At 46.2% G+C, this 22,780-nt stretch overlaps 1 protein-coding gene across 1 annotated transcript; it reads right to left on the bottom strand.

Annotated features, from left to right (window-relative positions):
- Positions 1 to 8,888: 8,888 nt before the first annotated feature.
- HDAC3 (histone deacetylase 3) lies at positions 8,889 to 22,748 on the bottom strand. The gene is made up of 15 exons (XM_026858231.1): positions 22,624 to 22,748; positions 22,286 to 22,368; positions 17,429 to 17,571; positions 15,955 to 16,036; positions 15,128 to 15,184; positions 14,977 to 15,032; positions 12,857 to 12,990; positions 12,505 to 12,585; positions 12,344 to 12,417; positions 12,047 to 12,111; positions 11,623 to 11,712; positions 11,448 to 11,506; positions 10,955 to 11,034; positions 10,413 to 10,570; positions 8,889 to 10,123 (listed from the first exon to the last, which is right to left on the bottom strand). Exons 1-15 carry the CDS (start codon positions 22,676 to 22,678, stop codon positions 10,054 to 10,056), a joined length of 1,287 nt encoding a protein of 428 aa, XP_026714032.1. The 5' UTR covers positions 22,679 to 22,748; the 3' UTR covers positions 8,889 to 10,053.
- Positions 22,749 to 22,780: the final 32 nt, after the last annotated feature.

The following is a 22,780-nucleotide window of genomic DNA, read 5'->3' as shown; positions in this document are numbered from 1 at the left end:
TTTGGAGTAAGAAGAGCAGTAAATCAGCTGCAGACCACAGCCAAGCAGCATTAGCCATACATGCCATCACCAAAGCCCATAGAAGGGGACCACCTCAAGCTCTTGTGCTGCAGGTCCCATCCAACAGCACAGATGGCATAGATCTGCATGCAAGCAGACTCTCTTCCTGCCACCTTCTTAAAGCCTCTCACTTTCCTGTCAAAAAATTAGCCTTAAATTCCCATTCTGCTTTCTAATGAGATGATTTAGTGCCTGAGGGAATGATACCAGAACTGATCTTTCAGTGGAAAGAGTGCAGGGACCACTTCTGGTGGCAGGAAAGGGTTTGGTTGTCTCTCACCCACAAGGAGGGCTTGGGAGTTAGCAGGGCAACAACAGGATCTTGACTCACTACTTTACTCTTGCCCAACTCACATCAAAGCCAGACCTGAACCAATAGCTGCCTCTTCCACCTTCTGGATCAAGTAGAGAAGTGAGCTGCTCCTCACCTTGAGAAGGTGATAAAACCCAGGACACATCAGCTCCCCACAAATGTCAGGTCTGAAGTTCAGCTCATCAGAAGGGTTGATTGTGGCAATGATCAGCTGCACACACAGGCCACCTAAAAATCAATGAAACAAAAAAATCAAGAGAGAAAACTTCTGATCATGAGCTGGAACTCAGTGGATTGGGACTTACAAGGCCAGAAGACCATGCAAGAAGCTACAGCAGAAAAAAGTGGCAAAACAAAAGGTATTCCATCCATACCAAATCCATTCTGCTACACGGTCTCCAGCTTCTGTGTCAGACTCCAAGAGCCATGTCCACAAAAGCTGAGGAATTAAATACCTTCAGTGCCCTTGAGGTGCCACCCTTCAAGCCATCCAAAGGAGGCTGGAATTGCTCCACCTCATCCATTCCTGCTCAGTACCTCCAGAGCTCACTCATCCCTGCCATGAGAGAGAATCAGCAGCTCCCTCATTAGTCAGGACAGGAGTGCACCTGTGCAGATCAACTCTAAAATGAGGAACCAGAGTCAGAAGAGAGACTTCACAGAGAGGCCAGTAACAGTGGAGAGCTCAAAGCACAGCAAGAGACAGGATTTGTACCCCCACGTACAGGCTTGTAGGGCTGAGGCAGGACACAGAGGGTAGACAGAAGCTTCACAGCATCCTGCATTGTGGAGGGGACTTTTGGGTCAACAGTTCTTGCCAGGAGAAGCATCCCCTCTTCTTTGCCCAGCAGTGTTTTTGTTCCAAATTAAGGAGAAAATAGTTGGGATTAAGGTCCAAGACCAAGCCAGCTCTAAAGCAGAGCGAGATGGGCACTGTTCCCAAGTGAGAATACTCAGAGGAACAAAACTTTGAAGATACTTGCTTCAAAGCACTGTTCAAACATCTGCAATACCCTTGTTGCTGACAGGGGACAGAGCAGAGACAAGAAAGGGAGGATACATCTCAGACTGCACTCTGCTAGCAAAAGAAAGCGTTTCAGGGAAGCTTCAGACTCCAGGAGCCATGGAAGGTATGTACAGACTTGGGAGGAAGGAGAGATGCTCAGTTCACCCAAGGAGAGCAGGGAAGAGCACACACAGGAACAAGGAAGAACCCCAGCTCATTCCCAGTGAAGATAAAACAGGTCACCACTGCACAGCAGTGGAAAAACAAAACAAAGAAACCCCAACAATACATAGAAAGACAAGGAAGAAATACTGAAGGGCATCAAGACCTCATAGATGAACTGAGAAAGCTAATCAGAGACAAGCAGAGTAAGCCACAAAAGGAGGGCAGAGCAGTTGCAGCCCCACAGGGCTGGACAAGGAGATGGAAAGTATTTGTATGTCCCAGGGTAAGTAGATGATTGAGATGATGGTATCAGAAAACGTACAGCATGGGAAAAAGCAAAGCAAAAAGTGTGGGGATAGTAAAGATTTAGTAAAGAGGAAGAAACTTCACCACCATTTTCTCTGTCCGTTCCAACAACTGCCCTGAGGTGCCAGGCCAGACACCACATGGCAGAAGCTGAGGCTGGTTCTCTCGGGATACTGGACAAGGTTTTTGACTGGCTGTTCACAAAAACCTTCAGGTATTAGTTGATCTCACATCTGCTTGGCATCCCATAGGAGCTGTGAGGAAAACAATAAGCCAGCTGAAAAACTTACAGAAGAAATGTCCCCTCTCCCCTCCAGAGTTGCTCCCCCTCAAATGAGGCTGTTAGCACCCACACCAAGATCCCACCTTAATTTTTAATTGTATCTTACAGAGGGAAGACAAGAAAAAAGGTCATTTATGCAGGAAACCACCAGACTAAGCTCTGAGATCGCCTGTATTCATATTGCTATGAGGTGCCTGGCCCTACACACAGGAATCCATCAGCTCCATCCCAAACATGGATCTCAGTACAGATTTAAGTAGCTGAGATGCCACAAAATGGCATGGTAGGAAGAAAGAAAAATAAAGGGTACTTTTCTATGAACAGAGCACCACACTGGCTTCATGAATCCTAGCACTTTCCAGAAATGCTGTGGAAAAAAAAAAAAAAAGAAAAAAGAGGGTATCCCAAGATACCAAGTCAACCCCAAGAACTGCAGGAGAGATGCGTGAATGTTATCAGCTGCCATCAAAAAAACAAAGACCCCAAATGTTGGGGTGGCAGGAGCAGCAAGAGGGAACCAAGGGCAGGCACTGCCAGGCACAAGGCTAGGAGGAAAGGGCTGAGCTGCAATGTGGTTTACACAGCATTTATAGAGGAGAGATGGGGTAATGAGGGACCAGAGGAACTGAAAACAGTGGAGAGGGTCTAGAAAGCAGGTATAGAAACACTCAGCACTTGAATGCAACATCTCAGTGCAAACTGCTCAGAGAAACTGACAAAGAAAAAGCATCAGGTGAACTTCAGAGATAATATGGCCACATAGCTTAGTCCCCAGCTTCAGAAATTAATAGGAAACTTCACTGGAAATCCTGGTCCAAGACACAGGTGGTTTTATTTCTCTCTCCCCTCTAAAAAACAGATCTCCAGCCAAGGTTCTGAAAGGATCTCAAAGCAGTCAAGGCTTATTCAGGTTTAGGGCAGAAGATACTTATCTGCAGATAGCATGTAAACATCTTCACCCCAAATCAAAAATGTGCAGGTGGGCCTGTCGTTTGACATAATTCTTCTTTTAATACATAAAAGCTACATATTTTTGAAATTGGGAGTTTCATTAATTTTCTCTCTTGCAAAGAAACATTTTTAAACATACTGATACCCAAAACATTCATAATGCATCAAAGCTTTCTTTATAGTAAAAACTCTAGTCTGAATAACAACTTCAGGAACTTTCAAAAAGTTGTATTAAAAGAAAAGATGCCATTGCTGGCTGCAGAGCTCCATAATTCCTTCTGTTCCTGTAAAAGCAAGCTGTGGTAGTTGGCCAAATGGTGAAACAAGGACAGCTGAATCTTTATTATCACAATTTAAGGCTGGCTTAATTGCTGCCTGAAAGCTTCCTGCAAGGCTTCAGTAAGCAGCTAAATAAAGAACTGTGATATACTACCCCAGTAAGGTTTAACACTTACTGTCCATATACATACCTTTCTTTTGACTTATTCAAGAGACTATTGTTTTAGGTCCTGTTTTAACTTGCGAAGATTTTGAAATTTGTATGTAAAAGCAGGCTGGAGTTTTTGTGTTGCAGCCACTGCAGAGCCTGGAGCATCTCCTCCTGGTGACCCCAGCGCAGAGGCAGCAGTGAGGGTCAGGAATACTCACAGCACTGGATGCAGGTAGCAGCAAGCCATCTCACCTGGACTGTCATGTCCTTCTCTCTCAGAGGCTGCTGCTTCTTCTCGCTCAGGTTCCTCTCCAGCTGTTGAAGAAAAGAATACTGATTTTCAAACATCTACACTCATGGAATGAGCAGGTTTGGCAAGCAGAGCACCATTTCCAACACGAGCTATTACAGAAGTGTGGTGCAAATACAACTACCTATTAAGCTTATCAAAATACCCATCGGATTTTAGTTTTATTAGAAAGCTAAAATCCACTCCAACAGAAACCACAGACACAGCTGTGTCAAAACAGCTGCTTTCAGCCCATTGAGGCAAGCTTATTTTTCCCTTTTCTCTAAACCGTGTCCTAAGCACATTGAAACCTTGCAAACAACTTTGGAGGAGCAAAGAAAGGAACATGCAGTTCATGTGCCATTAAAAAAACCAAAACACAATGGTACTCAGAGCTAGGAATGTAAAATATTTGCAAAACAACACAAAGGCAAATTATCCAAACAGCCCACATTAACGGGAAAACCTAGGAGCAGAATTAAAGCCACCACACCAGCAAAATTGTCCTCAACAGTTCAGCTGCCACCAAGGACCACAAACCCCAAGGCTGATGACACCTGGTAAATGAGTTTCCCTGCCCCAGATACCTCTCAGTAGCCCATGCTGAGATCAAGAAAGGAAAAAGCAACGTGCCTGTGTTCAAAGACATACAGCTGCAGTCGAAGGCAATTTTTGGTTTGTAGATAAGCTGCCTGGCCAGTTATTAACAGTTGTTTATAAAGGACACTGACTTCATCTACCTCCACGCAGAAAATGTTTTATCATTCTGAGCAAGTGCGAAGTCTTGTGCACTAACCAGGGTTTGTTGGTCTGAGTACCATTGCCCATGGCTCTGGAGCTGCCCAAAAGCATCCATGCTCTTGCTGCTGCAGATTCTTGCTCAGTGTAGGTGCTAAGGAAGGCATTTCTGGTTATTTATTCTTTAAAACTGGTAAAGCACAGCAGAGCATACCGTTTATGACCTGCTGGGAGTTATTCCCCCAGGCAGAGCAGGAACAAGGGCAGAGCTTGTATATTTAAAGGCATTTGAGTTACATTACTGTTAAACATGCTAAATATTTCACTAGGCTGAAAGCTGACAATATTTTACAAGGACAGGCTTTGCTGGACATCTAACTCCTGGGTAGAAATCCTGTATATTTCCTTTATTTTAGTGCATAAAACACCACTTAATTTATTGACGGAAATACAAAGACCTACAATAAGCTTTTAAACAGAGCACAGCAAATAAAAGCAAACAAGCAAACACAAGATACCCCGGGTGAATCCCTAAGGCACTAAAGAGGAAGGAAGGACTCCCTCCAATCCAAGCTCAATAAAAGGGGGAGAAGGACAACAAAGGGTGATCCCAGGGTGGGCTGCTGGGGCTGAGTGATGGTGGGGGACCAAAGCTCTCTTGGCATCACTGCACCCCTTGAGGCTTGCACTGCTCCCTGAGCACCCCAGTCCTTCTCACTTTTGCTTGTGCAGCTGGAAGAGAAGAGCATCACCCAGCACAGACATTACTCAAAGGGTCTGCAATAGGAAAAGGTGCATTTTTAACATCTACTCACCAAACACACTTAAAATGTGCCTTCCCTCACCACTGATGTCACTTAACAGGGCTGTGTTTCAGCCCAAAGAGCTTGAATTGGTTTTCCACATCCTGAAAAACAAAATTAGGAAAGGAGGAAACCTTCCTTCCAGCCTGTGTTAGGCTGCAGAGGAGAGAAAGAGAAAAAGTGTCCCCAAGGTAGGAGTCATGGCTTACATCAAAGGCTTCTGAGCAAGAGGAAAAACAAAGCAGCATCCTTCATCTCTGCGTGCTCTTTGGAAAATTTACTCTGCAGTTATTAGCCTCTGTTCCAATCCAACAGTATCAGGACTGGGAGAGATATTTTTTTACGATCTCAATCACACACTTCGGAATCAATAAAGGCCCCTGCGCTCCCAAAATCCTGAATACGCCATCCAAGTTCAAGAGTTGGGACCCTTGGGGGAGGATAATATCAATATTAACAGCAGCAAAGAGAAAACTCCTGCAAAAGATATATTCTTGCTAATTAACAGGCCAAACAGGGAGACTAGAGAAGGAGATAAGACCTTAATGTTTCTCCCCTCCTTAGAGCCGACAAAGGTTTAACAGTCAGCCTAGAAAATCACCAGCTTTAAAACAGGCTAATTAGCTCCAAAAGCCCAGCATCTCCACGACAGTGAGAAGCACAAAGAAACCACAGACCTGTAATCGGGACCCTGCTTGGTGCCCATCCAGAAAGGCTTTGCCTCTGCTTTCCATAACAGAGGAACTCCAGAAAGGCTTTGGATCCCGTGCTGGGGTCTCCATGCAGCCTTACTGAAAACCTGAAAATAAACGGCGTTACTTGATTATCAGCAGCGTCATTTTCGGTTTTTATGAACTCACGGTAGCAGATTTTCACCGCATCCATCAGCCAGTGCCATAATAGGAGCTCAAACAGCTCCTACTCACCTTTTGATGTGCAAAAAGACTTGGGACCCCAGGCTGAGGCGTTAATTCGAAATGAGCAACACCGAGGGCTAAACTTGGTATTTCTGGAGCCTCCTGAAAATACAAAATTAAAGGGTAAGAATGAAAACATGAAATGCACTTTTTAAATTTTTTTTCTTTTTTTTTTTTTAAGAAATGAAAGCAGCGCCGCAGTTCGCCAAGCCCTAGGGGTCTGAATCAAGTACCCAAGCAGCAACTAAAGCTAAAAAATAATACAACCACTGTTTCTATATTGATCAACGGTAAATTAGGGGAAAAAAAATCCCGAGTTTTTATTAGCGCCTCTGAAAGCTAGAGGCGCGGGAGAAGCCGGCGGGACCGCCCGGCTCTGCCCGCTGCGCTCTCCCCGCCAGCCGCCCCCAACACCGGGCCGGACCCCGCGGAGGCCCCGGGACCCCCCAGCCCCGCGGCACTCACCGCCGCGAGCCCGCCAAAGCAGCGTCACGCCAACATGAATATTCATGAGAGCCGCCTTTAGGCCACGCCCCTGGGCCGGGAGCACCTCCCCTTGGCGGGAGGGGCTACGGAGGGGCGGGGCTGGGCTAGCGGACAAGAGAAGCAGTAAGAAAAACAGCAAGAAAGGGAAAAACACGCTCTAGCACCCAAAATCGTTTTCATCCCCCCCGGCCCCGCTCCACCGCAGGAGCGGCCGCCGCTGCCCAGGAAGGTGCAAGCACGGGTGTTCTCAGACATTTCGACAGAGAATTAAATTTAGTTCCAGCAGATCACGCTTTTGGGAGCAGCCTACCCATCCTGTGGGCATCAGCTACGGCTCAGCAGGTGCTGGTTTGCTGCCTTCGCCAGGGTACCTGGGTTGGTGCTGGGGGGGGTCAGGCTCACCCTGGTCTCACCCTGGCACCGGGCGTGCATGACTGTGCGATGCCAGGGATAAAGGTGGGTCTAATGCAGCTCCAGCAGCTCTGCAAATATTGGATAGCCAGTGTAGTGTGTGCTTTCTTATTTTTGACAGCCCCGCTGCAGTGCAAAAATACAAGGAAAATAAAGAAGGCTTTAGAGCCTGAACTTGTTTGCTAGCCCTTTCCATAAAAAAACCAAAACCCAAACATCAAAACAAAAACAAATCCACCTTTAGAAACCCAGGTAATATTTTGAAGTTCCAGCCCCATTTCAAAACACAGGATAGAGCAGGGCTCTGGAAAGAAAAAGCCAGGACAGCGCTGACGGGAAGAATTAGCTGGGGAATCTGCAAGGTCAAGTAATTCCCATCTGCCCAGGCAAGAGAAAATTACAAGCCTGCTCCCCAGAAGAAAACACTGCCTGCTGCCCCAGGTGGGTGCCTAGCTTCCCCCTCTAAATCAGTTTTGCTACAAGGGATGATGGCAGCAGCAGAGGGAACAAGCCAGCTGCCTGGCACCAGGTAAGATGGCAAGCCAGAATAAAACAAGTTTATTTTCTATTCAGACACAAGTTTTTCTTTTTCACATGTCTGGCTAGTCAACAGTGCAGCATTTTGTGTCTTCTGATTTGCAAAGACTTCCTCAGTTACAGAATACTAAAAACAAATACAGCTGATGAAATAGGGGTCGACTGGGTGTGTGTAAAGTAGCCTCTTTCTTTCAAGATGGCCTCTCGGCAGTTTCACTTGATGTTCCTTTAAGACTGACATATTTGGAGAAATGCTGCTGAGCATTTGTGGTTTTATAGACCTTAAACTCTTTTGCAGCTCAGCTCTCTCTCCCCAGCTAAGAATCCTCACCCACAAAGTCATTCCTCATAGAGAAGCTGGCCTCCCATCCCTCTCTGTGCCTAGTCTAATTCTACCACAGTTTTTTTTCCTCTGAGCACCTAACTGTAGCAAGAGTAACACTGACTTACTGACTGTTTCACACTGTGGTTACATGAACAGTAACTCCCTTCTGGCCAAACTTTACTTCCTTCCCACAAAGCTGAAGCCTTGGGCTGGTGGTTGTGTAAACATCCTAAGGGGAATAGGTAGCGCCTGTGAACACATCAACAGATCTGGTCAAGTTGCTGCCTCCAGCCCTCATCTCCCAAATTAAATACCTTTTTATTTTCTACCTCTCTTGTTTTTCTACAGGTTTATTGGCAAAGATGAGATGCAAGAGGAATGTCAATCCACACAGGCCAGCATAAGCTTATTTGATAAAGGACAAGTGTTGTGGACCTGGGGAGGGGGAGCAAAGAGGGAGATAGCAACAGGTCTAGAGACAAATACCAATCACCAACAAGGGCTTTAAGCAACTGCAAAAAGCAGGCTCTTATGGCAATTGCAACTCAGATAAACTGTGATATCACTGCAGGAAAGCTTTCTTCAGTCAGCCCTGCAGCTTCCTGCAAAGCTTTTACTGAAATTGGAGGCATAAGCTAGAGTGTCCACCAGCCCACTCGTCCTCTTGTGAGGGAATTCAGGGTGCCCTCCTCATTGTGCACTGTGGCTGAAAATTCACCAGCAGACACCTGTAGGAGCTGAATGCCCTCCTTCACCAGACAGACAGCAGAGGATGCTGCCCTGCCCGGGGCAACTCGCATGGTCCCAAACCTTGGGAGGACAGGAGCCAAAAAGATATGAGCATTAAACAGACAAACAACAGGTCAGGTAAGAAAAATACTGCCTCTTCATTTAATGTTTAAGGACATCAGTAAACAAATAGAACAGTACAGACAGTCAGAGGCTAAACCCCTCCCAAACAGCACACTCCAAACCACAACAGGTACCAGGTGATGACTTGGGAGAAGGAGCAGCAAAGTCTGGGATTTAATGGATGGCCAAGAGAAATCTCTGCTGTGTGAGGGCAAGACAACAGGACTTGGAGGAAGCAGCTTCCCTCACCCATGAGCAGAGCAGCATCTCCTGGGTACAGTCAAGAGGGAATGGTTTCCACTCCAAGCAAGCAGCTCTAAATCTCTTGCTAACACGCAGAAGGGCCATGTGTGAACTTGGAAAACACAGCTGGAAGCTACATTAGAGGTGCAAGACACACTATGTACTGACCTTGGCAGCCAAACCTCTGTTCCACAGTGATTTTAGCCTCTTGGAAAATAAAGAAAACAGGGAAGTTAGGTCCAACTCGGCAAAGTGTTGCAGTACTCATTTGTGAACGTGAAACTGAGTATGGGGGGCGGGGAATGAAGAAGACTGTGCTCTGCATACATTCGTCTATCCTGCTCCATCAAGCTGCTCCCTGCTCCAGGGACACTCCTGATCCCTATCCCACCACTGGCCTTGTCTCCTTGAATAGTCTTCCTTGAGCTGTGGAGCATCAGATGGTTAGGAGGGACGTGAGGAAGCAACTCTCAGTGCAGGCTTCAGAGGACAGTTGACTGGGTACCTGAGCACAGGGCCAGGGAGAGCAGGATGTATCAGCTGTTGCTGCTGAAGAGAGGCAGAGATCGTAGGCACAATCACTCCAGCTCCCACCTTGCTGGCAGAAGCCCACATGGAAGTTACAGGAGGTGACTGAACCAGCATGGGGGTCAGGCTCTGAAGGCAGTCGCACAGCTGCCAGCCAGTACACAGCCCAGATTTGAGTGCTACTTGAATTTCCCAGAGCGGTGACAGCTGGAACCATGACACATGGTGGAAAGTAGGGAACACATTTCACTGCTCTCTGCCTCTCCAGGTAACAGAAGACTGCAGTGGTGTTGTTTCTGCTGACACCACATGCAATTAAATACGAAGGGAGGGCTAACTGGCTCCTACGTGGCCCAGTTATCTGCTCCAAGCACCCATGTCCAATCGGGACCCCCCACAGTCCAGAGCCCTCAGATTTCAACATCACTCTCCTTGTCGTTATCGTGGTCACCATCATAAAACTCGTTGGCAGCTTCAGGCCTGGAAGAAAGACAATCACCATCAGCAAGGAGAGCCCTGGCACCCTTGGGGCCAGAGAAGAATGCCCAGGTCACCTGCCAAAGGTCAGAAGATGCCCTGTACCCAAACACCCCATGAAATGTTATGTGAGGAGACCACACATTTCTACAGAGGGGCTCCCTGGATAAAGCTACAGACTCAGAAGTAACTTAGTATCTGTTCTGGGAACCAGATGGTCTCCAGTATGTGGTCTGCCCATCAGGGCAAGGACAGAAAGGGAAGCCCCTTTCTCCAGAACAAGATCTGGTACCTGCTGTAGTTTTCCTCGGAGCCTCTTTCCTCTGGATCAGGCTCATCTGTGCGATCGTAGCTGAGCAAGTCAGAAGGAACATCATGGATCTGCACACTGGGAGCATGGTTCAGCATTTTCAGATTCTCAAATATTGTCTGCCTGATCTGATCCAAGTACTGCATAGAGAAAACAGAGGGATTACCACAGTGATATCTGGTAGGCTGCAGAGAGCCACAATTGTTAGCACTGCTACTTGACTGCATCATCTATGTGGTGGCCATGAGGAAAAAGATTATGCAAAAAGCTATTTATCATAGCAGAGGAGGTGGGAGAATTAACTCAATCATTGATACTCAAACACACAGAAAATAGGAAGACAACCCAGCAAGGTTCTCAAATGCTCTGATACTTTCTGACATTCCAGAAAAAAAGTTCTGCTTGTTTTTTGTCAGTTTTCTGCCCCACAAGAATTCCTTGCCTGGGCTTTACCTGGACTGAGCGCCAAGCACAAGATTTTGGAAATACATAGCTGATACTGCAATGAGGCTGCAAGCACTGACCTGCCTGGAGTTCTGATTTTCAATCCTTGTACTGACATCAGGATGAAGGGTGAAGTCTGGAGCGAAGTATTCAAAGTACTCTGTGATGGAACAAGCAAGAGTTGCAACACAGAGGAAAGGGAGCCAGCCTGCACTGCTCTGCAGAGCGCAGAGCTCGCTTTCCCACCATGCTAGGAGTGATCAGACCCTAAAAAGCAGTGATGTACAGCTCTGCAACTGCAAGGAATTATATGAAACTTAACAGAGTGAGCAAAAGTAACACTCAGCTCACTGAACAGGAAACAATTCAAATTAGATGACACAGTAAGGGTGTGTCTGCCCAGCAAAGTCTACAGGTGAGTGGTAGGAGATGACTAAGGTCGTCTAAGCTCAGAAAGCGCTGTCACTAGCCCTGTTTTTATCTCTGTCAAATGCAGAATGGAAGTGTTAATTCTTCAACTGATATAACATACTTTAGCTCAGCTAATGAGGAAAAAACCAGGACTCAACTTACCACTGTATGGGAGCTCTTCGCTAATTGCTTCATCTACAAGCAATGATGTTTCATAAGTCCTGAAAACATGAAATAAGATGAGCTCAGTCCAGAGAAAGCTACATGGTACATGCAGGGACAAAGCCCACAGCAATTGTTTAACCAGTGACCTTCAACTAGCAGAGAAGAGACTCACCAGCATCGTGCCACATTGCGGACTGTGTAACCACCTCCTCCCAATACCAGCAAGGGGATGTTGAAACTCTTTACATACTCCACGCACTCCCTAGAAACCCCAAACAAAAAAAATGACAGAACTGTTAACTGCAGCACACTCATGGGTCAGAAATGCCACCATGAACTCAATCACCACCACAGCTGGTGTGATGCACAAGCCTCAACCACATGTTACTCTGAACCACCACTCTGCAGCACCTTGTACAAAGCCTCATTCTGAGATCCTCTTCTGTCACACAAGAGTTAAAAAAAACCCCAAAACTGCTGGTATTGCTGGAAGGTTGAAGTCAAAGCTCAAGCCTCGAAGCAGAGGACTCAGAGCCCTTCAGACTAAAGGACAGTCTTTCAACTAAACTGCTCTGCCCCAGCCCTGCTGTACTTACCCATGTCCTCTTATACTGAGGTTAAAACAACCCAAACGGTCACAACCCAGAGAATCAGCACCACACTGGGGAAAAAGAACAACCAGATTTTCACTAGAGGCATTGCTTTGCAGGCACACATCACCATCCCCACCCCCCCTTGGCCTCCCTCACGCACCAGAGGTTACAGTCAGCATCTCAGCTGGGACACACCAACCCTGATTCCCCAGGAACAGAAGGCAACACATCAATAGCAGCCCCGTCCAACCTACAGCCTCTGAAAGGGATGGACATGTGCACAGAGCCTTGCTTCCTTACCTGCAGTACTATGCAGGTGGGCTGATAGTAATCTACCACCTGGTTAATGACTGGCTGGAAGAGGTGTTTATAACCTTTGGAGAGAAAAGTAGATTTGTCATGGCTCTAGAGCAGAAGAGCAGCAAACGCCTGGGCAAGGGGAAGTGGCAGGAAACACCTACTTTGGTCATCAATGCCATCTCGTAGAGGCACGTTGAGACAGTAGTAACGACCACTCTCTGCACCAACTTCATACATATCACCTGGCCAGGGAAAGGCAGGAGAGACAACAGCTTTAAGACTTCGGAGGTGTAGAAAGGCCAGATCTGGTTTGGTATCTCTTAATCTAGCTAGGATCCCTCTTTCTTACAAATAAGTATACTTCTGTTCCTCTCTAATCGCTTTTCCATGCCCTTTCTTCCGTCATTTCTCCCCACAGCTACAATTTTGTGATTTTACACTTTCACACTCCAGCAGAGCTTTCAAAGGATTCTGACGTAAGGCCAGGTTCACACTGTAAGGGAGAATATATACCTGTACCAGGAAAGAAATAGTTCCCATATTTATGAAATGACACTGTCATGACACGGTCTGTCAAGTAGAAAGCCTCCTGCACACCATCTCCATGATGGATGTCGATATCAATATAGAGAACACGTGGATGATACCTATTGAATACAGGAGGAAAACATCATTACTCTCTGCATCACTCCCAACCTCACTATTCCCCACATGCCTCAGTATCACCTGGCACTCTGAAAACCACCACCACCATCTTTCCCACAAGCCCACTTGCCAAAAGAACTCACCTGTCCCACCTGAGGCGTATCAAATGGTTTAGATATGGAACATTTGTATACAGTCAAACATACTTCACCACTAAAACATTTTTTTCTGATGTGCTTGGAAATAGACATTAGAATAAATGGTTTTCAGATGGGGCCAGAAACATCTTGGAAAGCACATGATGAAGAGAACCTATTGTAATCACCTAGGTGTTAGAAAGTTGCAGATTTTCATTTCCTCTACAAACAACATGCTATTAATCTTTAAGAGCTCCAATGATTTTTACCAAGAAATTAAAGGTAAGCTAGGCAAGAGGGAGGTAGGAACACTTATTTCCTGCATGTGCCAGAGTACTGGCAGCACTATGTCCCAAGAACATCAGGCTGGACTGCATTTACTGAAGAAGCAGCCTGCTGGGTCACAGAGGGTGAAGAAAGGAAGATCATCACAAGTAAATGCACTGGGGTAATGGCCAAAGCTGATGTGCTGTCAAGCACTGGAGACATGGCCCTAAGTCATCCCTGCCTGTCAGCTCCAGAGCTATCTGCTCAGATGGAGAGGACTTCAACTTTTCACAGGGAAATACTGAATCTGGTCAATCCCCGAAGAACAGGGGATCTGGCATCCATGACATAACTCTAAGGGACCAGGGAGGGACCTGGAAAAACAACACAACATCGAAACAGAGAGGCAGAGCCTGTGGCTAGTGGCTTGGAACCATGGCTTTAAGCATGTTTGCAGTGACCTGATCAAACTGGTTGATGGTGCTGACCCATGCCGATTAGCAGACCAGTATCTTGCCTCAGTCTCCCAAGACAGACATAAACTACTTAAGATAGCCCAGATTATTCATCCCATACACAAATGACAGCAAGGAGAAAAAGGGGATGCATACACACAGGCCTTGTACACTGGTAAAGGTAGAAAAGAACATAAGAGCAGAGGAACCACAGTACTCCCATGGTGGGAAGCAAACTCAGGTATGCAGCCACCTGCTGCAGAAATGGTTCCTGAAAACAGGCAACAAAAGAACAGGGACATATTATACTCTCCCATGAGGGGTAACTGGGCTGTTATTTGAAGCCTCTGGCATAGGGGACTCATGTGAGACTGGAAAGTGGGTGTGAAGACCTGAGGTTCAAAACACAAAACAGGGAAGACTGGCAAAGGGAAAGGAGGTACAAGTACACCCCATAAATCTGACTCAGAGCGAGTAGGCTTGCCACCAGTCATGTAACTATGGACTGGTCAGTCCCAAATCTGTTTTAATTGCATAACATCTTGTCTCAGATTCAATGACAAGGAGGGCATTTGAGAGTATAAAAAACCCCCTCACATATTAATCTAAGAAACAAAAAGTACTTCTGTAACTCCTCCTCCCATTTTGAATTTATTTTTCATTTTCTAAAAGGAAAAAAAAAATCCCTCTTTCCTACTCAAAGAGTCTCCTTTGATCATCCATGCATTGCTTAAGTCCTGTCCTTAAGCCACTCAAGCAAATCAAGAAAGATTTGAGTCATTTAACTGTCTCCAGTGAGCTGTAATTTGCATTTACCTACAAAAGGTTCACTGTGGCAAAAACGATGAGACTCAGGAGACCCTGAAATGAGTATTTCACAGATGGATGAGAAATGGAATTGAAGAACGCTTCTGTATCCCTTAAGCTGCACGCAACAAAACTGGTCAGATACCCCGATTCTCAAACCCCGCTTCTTGTGCCTAAAGAGGATGCCAAGACAAAAGCCACGTTGTTGGCCTTCCTGGTCTCTAGAAAGGCAAACGAGGTGGGGAAACAGAGTGAACAGTGAAGCAGCAGAGGGAAACCACAGGTCAGCCAGGACAGCCCTGCACTTGCCCCATGTCCTTACTTGAGCAGCTCCAGGATGCCAATAACTATGTCATTAACATAACAAAATCCAGAAGCCTGAAAGACAGAGAAAACCAAATAGCATTAGAACAGGATCAGCACAGAGTCTAGGCCTCAAAAAGACAGAGGAATATGCAAATTTGCCTCATTACCTCAAACTTTTTGGCATGATGCAGGCCCCCTGCCCAGTTTATTGCAATATCACAGATCTAAGAGAGGAAAGATAAAGTTTAAGGTGACAATGTGGTAACAACCTTTCACCCACTTGCTCAGTGCACCCACCTCAACCTGCCCAGCCCTGCGGCCCATAAACACCCTCTGGCCTTTCCTTCTGCTACACAGGCCTTTCTAAAGCTTAGCCCAGCCAAAAGCTTCAGCTACATTGTGTCCATACTGGATTAGTCCTGTGCTCTACATTCCTCATTAGACCAGAAAAGATCATCTCCCACCACCACTGCTCCCCTGCCAGCCAGCAGCAGGCAGAGCACCTGGCACATACAGTTTGTTTCTGACTTGTCCTTTACACTCATTAGACCTTTCTCAGGTCTCTAAAAGATTCAAATCTCTGTGGGGTTTTTTTAATACTCTCTCGAGGGGCCCTCTTCTTCAGACCTTCTGCGTGCTCTTATTTAGTGCATTTTCATAGCAGAGACCTAGCAGCACCTTCAAAGTCTCCCAGCAGTCAGTTTCACTAAAGACCCCAGGTTTGTTCTACAGCACCAAGAGTACTTTGTGACTTCATCACATGCAGCATTAGTGTTATTGGACTCCCTCTGGAATAAACATCTACTAAATGATTGCTTCTGACAGTACAGGAATGGTCCCAAGCTTAACAATCCTACAGCGCTAGGTACTTCCACTGCAACACAGCAGCACTTGCTATGTTGTTTTATCAAACAAATCCATAAGGTTCTCCTTAAACTGAAAACCAGCTGGCTTACACCTGTGTTTCAAAAGATAAGCCCATCAGCTCAGTTACCTTGTTGTTCAGCTGTGTTGCTCCCTGCAGGGAAGCGCCAGTATAGCGAGAGCAAAATTCAAAGAGGCCCGGAAAGACTGGGCTGAAAAAGAAACCATGATTCAAAAACAGGACACCTTCTCACTTCTCCCAATTTCTCCAGAGCAAAGCCAGGAATAAAACTATCCAGAGACGTTACCTGAGCAAGATCACAACTCATTCTCTGTGGAAAGAGTTAATTTGGGATCACTCTGACCCTGTTTATAACACACTGAGTACCAGCAGGTGAGCAATCTGGCTGCAAACACAATGGGAAACTCAGGGAATATGATAATGATTACCAAAGCTTCCAAGCTCGTCCTGAAAAGGCTCCCCTGCTCATAACGCAAGCCAGTGTCAGTCCTGCAGCCCCGCTGACATGTGGCCAGAGCCAGGACATCAGGAGAGGGGAAGATGGTTCTGCCCTGCACTATCTACCTCCCCTGTTACCTGGAAGATCCTGTCCCTCCTCTGCTTCCGAGCGCACAGCCCAGCCTGCAGCATGCTGCAACAATAGATGAACGCTGCTCTAAGACAGCGCTAAGGTCTGATCCATCCCACGATGAAGAGCCAGGAGAGTACAGAAACACAGGACATGGAGCTGCTGCGGCACCAGCTTCGTGGCATCATGTCATGCATTTCATTCACAGACAACCAATGGCTTAAAGACTGTGGGGTTTTATTTTCATTCTCATTTCTGCTAAGAAGATGGTTTCTGATCATCAGAGCAGCAAGGTTACAGAACAGTATTCTGATTCTCAGCCTAAATACTAAAAAACAGGCTACACTAATACCTTCTTGGGATAAAACTGTTCTCTAGCTAACATAACTCCTCCTGTGTTAGCACTTACAGCTTTCCCCCTCTACAGAATATAAGAACAATCTTATACTCTGGCAGCCCTTACAATCATCAGACAGACATGGCATACTGCCATTTCCTCAGTCACCCGTGGAGCCCTTCCACACATTTCTTTCAAGTTTCACCTCACAAACATTAGATTGGAATTGAATATTCTCAACAAGATCTCATGTAGTTTTGTACAGAAAAATTAGTATCTTCTTAGTTCTACCTGAAAATCAGGCTCTCAAAGCTGTCTTGAATTCAACATGCACATATTAAAGTAGCTAAAACGACAGGCAATTATTTAAAAAAAAACCAGTTACCATGTTCAAGAAGAACTGGAGGCTCTGCAAGAACAAGCAGAGATACAGTCTCTAACCCAACAGGATTACAGCCTAAATATAGATCTAAAAAGGAGGACTGCAAGATGCAAAGAGATGAGAAAGGAATCAAGAAGGTTCCTGTAATCTGATATACACAGGAGGGACACACACTTCATTCTGGTTAAAACTAAATAAGCAATGGGACATTCTGAAAGAGCTCTCTGGATATGACATGAGCAATGCAGGAGCACCCTTTCTGATGGTGGGTTTGGAGAAGGCACAGAGCACTTACCAGTCATCACCCACATTGAAGGCATTGAGGCTCTTGGTGAATCCCTGCATGTTGTTGGGACTCACTCTCTGCAGGAAGTCTATGTAGTCCTCGGAGTGGAATCGGCACATGTCATGCTGGGATGCCTGGTACGGTTTGAAAACCTGCAAGAGAGAAAGGCAAGATTTATTTCCCATCCAAACACGCACTTGCTTTGGCTGTAAGAAATCTCAAGCTAATTGACAAACAACCTGCACGAGGTACATAAAAAAATGTTCCAAGATATTGGCTTCCTGACATTCATGTTCATTTAAATTCAACAACTTGCTCCATGAAGACTGCTTTCCTACCCATTTTTCTCTTTCAGCCATAAACCTGTCTCCTGCCTCTCATAATAACTGCAGCTCTCGCCACATACTCTCTAAATGCCTTCCTCCCACTGCACACATCGCCCCTCCTTGGGCAAACCAGCAGAATAGAACAGTTGAGTTCAAACTACAGCTTTTTCTTCACTGGGGGCACTATTCCCTTATAAGTCACCAGCTTTCAGACAATTTTAAGACCTTGATATAGGGGTAGTTTCAGTCTCTGTCAGATTTGGCTGTAATAGGCTGATACGTTGAAAAGTTATTTGGAGAAAGCTCACAGACAGATGGGAAAGTTGCATAAATATCGTTTCCTTTGGAGAGCCAGCAAAAAATAGTCAGGGAACTGGATGGATTCAAATTAAAGATCTTGTGACAATACAGGCTTGCCAGTTTAGCACTTAATGCACATATCTAAATATACAGGAAGTTAAAAATTAATACCACATATCTGACAAGATGAGATTAGTTGCACTGAAATCAATAAGAGATCTTTTTTGCGTTTCCCAATTTCTCTTAATTAAAGCATGTATGTTTTCTATAAAGTGGAACACGGAAAAAAATAGCAAGATGCATGAGCTTGTCCCCAAAGGGAAAATTTATCAGGGCAACTGCACCAATGCACCTGTTTCCTGGGCTAAGCAGGAAACATGTTAATTTTCAGAGATGCAATACACCTTAACAAACCCATCATCTCCTTTCCTGAATGGATCTGCATTTGGTACAGCGTTTTTCACATGGATGTGTGGGGTTCAGTGCTTCTCAGAGGCTGCTGCCTCTGGCAACTCAAACAAGGAGGATGAAGCAACTCACAAGCAGGAACCATTAGTGCAGCTGCTAAGGGTGAAGGCAAGACTTATTCCCCAAGAGGGCTCTGCACAGGTACCTCCCAGGGATCCAGACGGTTGATTAAATCAAACAAGACCAGAACTAATGCTAAAAAGTTGTCACAGAGAATAAATAGCTCTAAGCAGATATCTATAAGCTCTATTGGACAATAAAAAGTAGGTATATGTGAATCAAAACAGAAATGAGGGGAAAAAAAATGACAAGACATTTGAAGACAGATTCAGCTGCTGACAAAAGAAACCTGCCTCTTTCACCCTTCGCCCTGCTCCCAGCAATCCCACCCACCTTCCTAAGCAAGCTCTGGCACTCAGCCCCCTCTGCCCCGTTTTGTTAACTCCACAGAAAACTCTCCTGGCTTTGCTGGGTTGTGGTCACAGCAGTTCACGCAGGGATCCAACAGCTTCCAGACACAGCACAACAAAGGCAGGGGGGAGATGCAGCGGAGGAGCAGGGAAGGTGAGCAGTGGGACAACTCTCCTCCTTTCGACAATGCCAAGCCTTGATTGGCCGCGTTCTTGTGTGCCACAGCCACAGGTAAGCTGGGAAAGGTGAGAAGAGGCGAACCCAGCTTGACAGGATAGCGGCCTTTTATTTGGAGGAGGCAGAGAGGGCGGATAATGACGTTACCACAACACAAAGTTAACAGGACCTTTTATAGTCACAACTAACCATAATTCCCGCTTTTATTTGCTTGTAACTTTGCCAGTCACTGACTGTTCAGGATGAAGTTTCCACTGAGGTTTTCAGCTTCATGAAGGCATCTTGTGGAAAATATAAACCCAAAAAAAAGGGTTTCAAGACTATAAATGTGGTGAAGTGTACAGCTCTGCCTACTGCCTGATTCAGACACGGATTTGACATTTAGAAGAGTTATGTCAGAATACTCTTTTTGCTGTTTCCGTGAGAAAACCCCCAATTCTAGGGAAGTTATTCATAGAAGTTCATACATTTACTGTAAAAATCTGAAAGATAAACTCTGCAAAGGGTCTGCATGCCTTGAGTGCACTACAGCTGCATCCTCCTGCAAGCACAACAGCAGGTCACTGCAGCTGGATCCAATTTTGCTAGGGAATTACATGAATTACACAGGGAAGCTTTTCTTAATGTTTAAACATACCTAACTAATTTTATATATTACATCAAGGAACTGCTCCACTGGTCTATTTCAGCACCTTCCTTGAAAAATTGGTATTGTGCTTTAGTTTTGGGACAGCTTATTTTCTATTTGCTCAATCTGCATGTCTCTCACCACGGAAGCAGTTATGCTGACAGTGGAAGAGCTTGAACTTGAGCCCATGCCAAGTGCCAGGCAGCTGTATAGTGCTAGAGATAATGACAAAGTTGTGCAGCACAGACAGGCAGGGACAAAGCAGCAAAGATCTAGCTTTTCCTTCTGCCCAACTTGTATTGGTTTGGCTGTTCAGACTTTGCCCTAAAAAATAAAAAGAAGCAAAACTGAATTTTGTGCCTTGTCCTGCCCATACAGCAAAAAAGACACTGTAAACATGCCAGAATTAAAACCACTGGTTTAACCCTGCTCTCTTGTGTGCACAGTGATACAACTTCAACACTGACGAAAAGACTTTTTTTCGGTATCACAACAACTAAATACTTTGTCAGGTCTTTGAGGGCACAGTGAAAGTTGTTTACAGTTTTGCTTAATGCCTAATGGTGGGGATGAGGGAACCTGGGAAGCTGATCACAGTCTGGAGAAGCGCCTGGTCTAGCTGGAGACAGACTGGAATTTACACATTTCTGTCTGACAGCTCTGCATGATCACCATGTTTTCACAGCAGCTCATGATTTATCCCTGAAGCATGCTGCAGATGTGAAAACACATCATTGACACAAGTTGATCACACTTTCTTCTCCACAGCCTCAAAATAAACCTGGCTATTGCCAGTTCCTGGCATCCTTTCAATCATCTACAACTGCAAGCAACAACCCACAGTTGATTTCTACAATCATTTTGAGAGCACACACCCCAGGACAACCTCCGGGGTCATCCAGTTCAGACTCAGGAGTAACAGGGGAAGCAGCTGGTTTGCAGAGCATCATGAGGAGCAGAGCCCGATGGCAGAAGGGCAAGGAACAGATGTGGGATGCATGAGCACAAAGAAGGAGGACAAAGGAAGTCCTAACATCCCTTGTAGATCAGAGCAATGTCAGTTTTGTGCTTTTCCACCTCCCCTCCCTGTTTACTAGCTATGCATGATGATGACTGTGACAGACGCAATCTTCACCTCTTAACAAGGTAATTCCCATGAAAAAACACTGTAAATGCATGTGTGTATGCCCATATATGTACACAAATACATACATACATGTACATAAAAACAGAAGTGCCTGGAGCTGTAGCTTACAACATTTAGAATAACATTCTGGGTACAGGCCCTTCCCCAGGGCACATCGAACAGATCACAGGCTGTGGAGACAATAGGCAGCAGTTACACCCAGCCTCTGGATCAGATAGCACGACCTGGAATCGAACCAGTCAGCCCAGGAATTAAATCGCTCAGTGGTCCAAAACAGCTCAGAAGCAATCCTGCCACACCAAAAGCAAGAATAAGCCAACACGAGAGAAAACAAGTTGCCCGAAAACAATCAGCAGCTGCAGGTTGCATGTCAAAATGGGCAAAAGGCATCTCAAAAGGGACAGAATGGTACAAAGACTTTTACCATTTCCATTTTGATCTTGTATCATAAGGCATTAAGTTACAATGCCCTGTACTCCTGAGAGTTTTTCATTTGCTCTGTGCCACAAGAAAAATGAACATGGATTCTAGGGAAAGGAACACAGTTCAATCTCATTTGTACCACGTGAAATAAAATACTTCAAGAGAAGGGTGCCACACAGTCATAGTAACATTCCATTATCCCCAAACTAGATTGTTTCTTGAAAGATGAAGATTTAAGTCTTCTTTTTGATTATTGCTACATGCTGGTCAAGTTTTATCAGGTTTACACAGGCTAGATTTCCAGAAGAAAAAAAAATAATCTTTCTAATAGTTAGAACCAGAGCGCACTGTACTGGGTTGTGTGAGCTGGTTGGGCAACAAAGGCTTTAAAGAGCAGGTTGGACAATCACTGATCAGGTATGAGACGGGATTAGTGAACCCATTAATGCATCAACATGAATTAGCAAGCCTCTTGAGGGCTTTTTTTTTCCCCCCATGTTACTATTCTACAGTCACACAGTTCACAGTGGTCACTGGGTCCTTCCTAAAAGTGGCTAGACATTTCATGCACAGTCCCCAGCAGCACTGCTGCAGCTCCAGGCACACACCATCTGCACAAGTCTGAACAATAAGCTGACAACCAACAATGGTGCCTTCCCAGCCAGCTCTAGGTGGTATGGTGGGGGCTCAGGCTGATAAGAATGCCTGAGATCACTTAAAGTCTTGTCTGCAACAACCCTGTTACCTGCTGTGCCAAAAATGGAGCTGGCCAAGAAGCAGCAACACAAGAAAGCTCTGAATAAGATACTAACACGGGCCAAGCCTTAACATGGAGGCTACAACTGTAGCCAGCAGGACAGTGCACAAGTCTCTGGCACCTTTCACACGTGCCAAAGCCTAAAACGCCCAAGCCGCCTGGGACAGCCCCCTTTTCCCCCGCCGCCTGGGTCGGGGGACCCCTGCTAGGCCCCAGAAGAGCCGCTTACAATCATTTTCTTGTAGAGCCCGTAATGCAGGACCAGGCTGTGGGTCAGCGCCAGGCGATGCGGCTTCATGGGGTGCCCCGCTCCTGGAAGGGAAACAGCACAGAGAGTCATCGCGGGGGGAACACCAACCGCCCCCCATCCCCGGGGTCGGGCCCAGCCACCCCCCACCGCGCCCGCTCAGCCCCGGGACCTGGTGAGGGGATCGTCCCCAAGAAGCCCCGACGAGCCAGGGCCTCGCTGGGCCACACGCCCGCCCCGAGCCGGGACCGGGCCCAGCCCGGCCCCTCCACCACCGTCCCGGCTCTCCCCCAGCCTCGCCACCCGGCCCCAGGACGCACCATAGTGGAAGTTGCCCACGTCCGGGTCGTAGAAATAGGCCACAGTCTTCGCCATGGCGGAGAAGCCGGGACCCGCCGCCGCGCGTTCCCGCTTACGTCATCACGCCGCGACGGCGCCGTGAGCCGCCGCCTGCCGGAGCAGCGCTGCCTGCGACTG

This window comes from Athene cunicularia (assembly GCF_003259725.1).
Source record: "Athene cunicularia isolate RWA chromosome 13 unlocalized genomic scaffold, athCun1 chr13_part1, whole genome shotgun sequence".
NCBI classification, from domain to species: domain Eukaryota; kingdom Metazoa; phylum Chordata; class Aves; order Strigiformes; family Strigidae; genus Athene; species Athene cunicularia.
The sequence above is the reverse complement of the archived record's forward strand: the minus strand, read 5'-3'. Positions and strand labels throughout refer to the sequence as shown.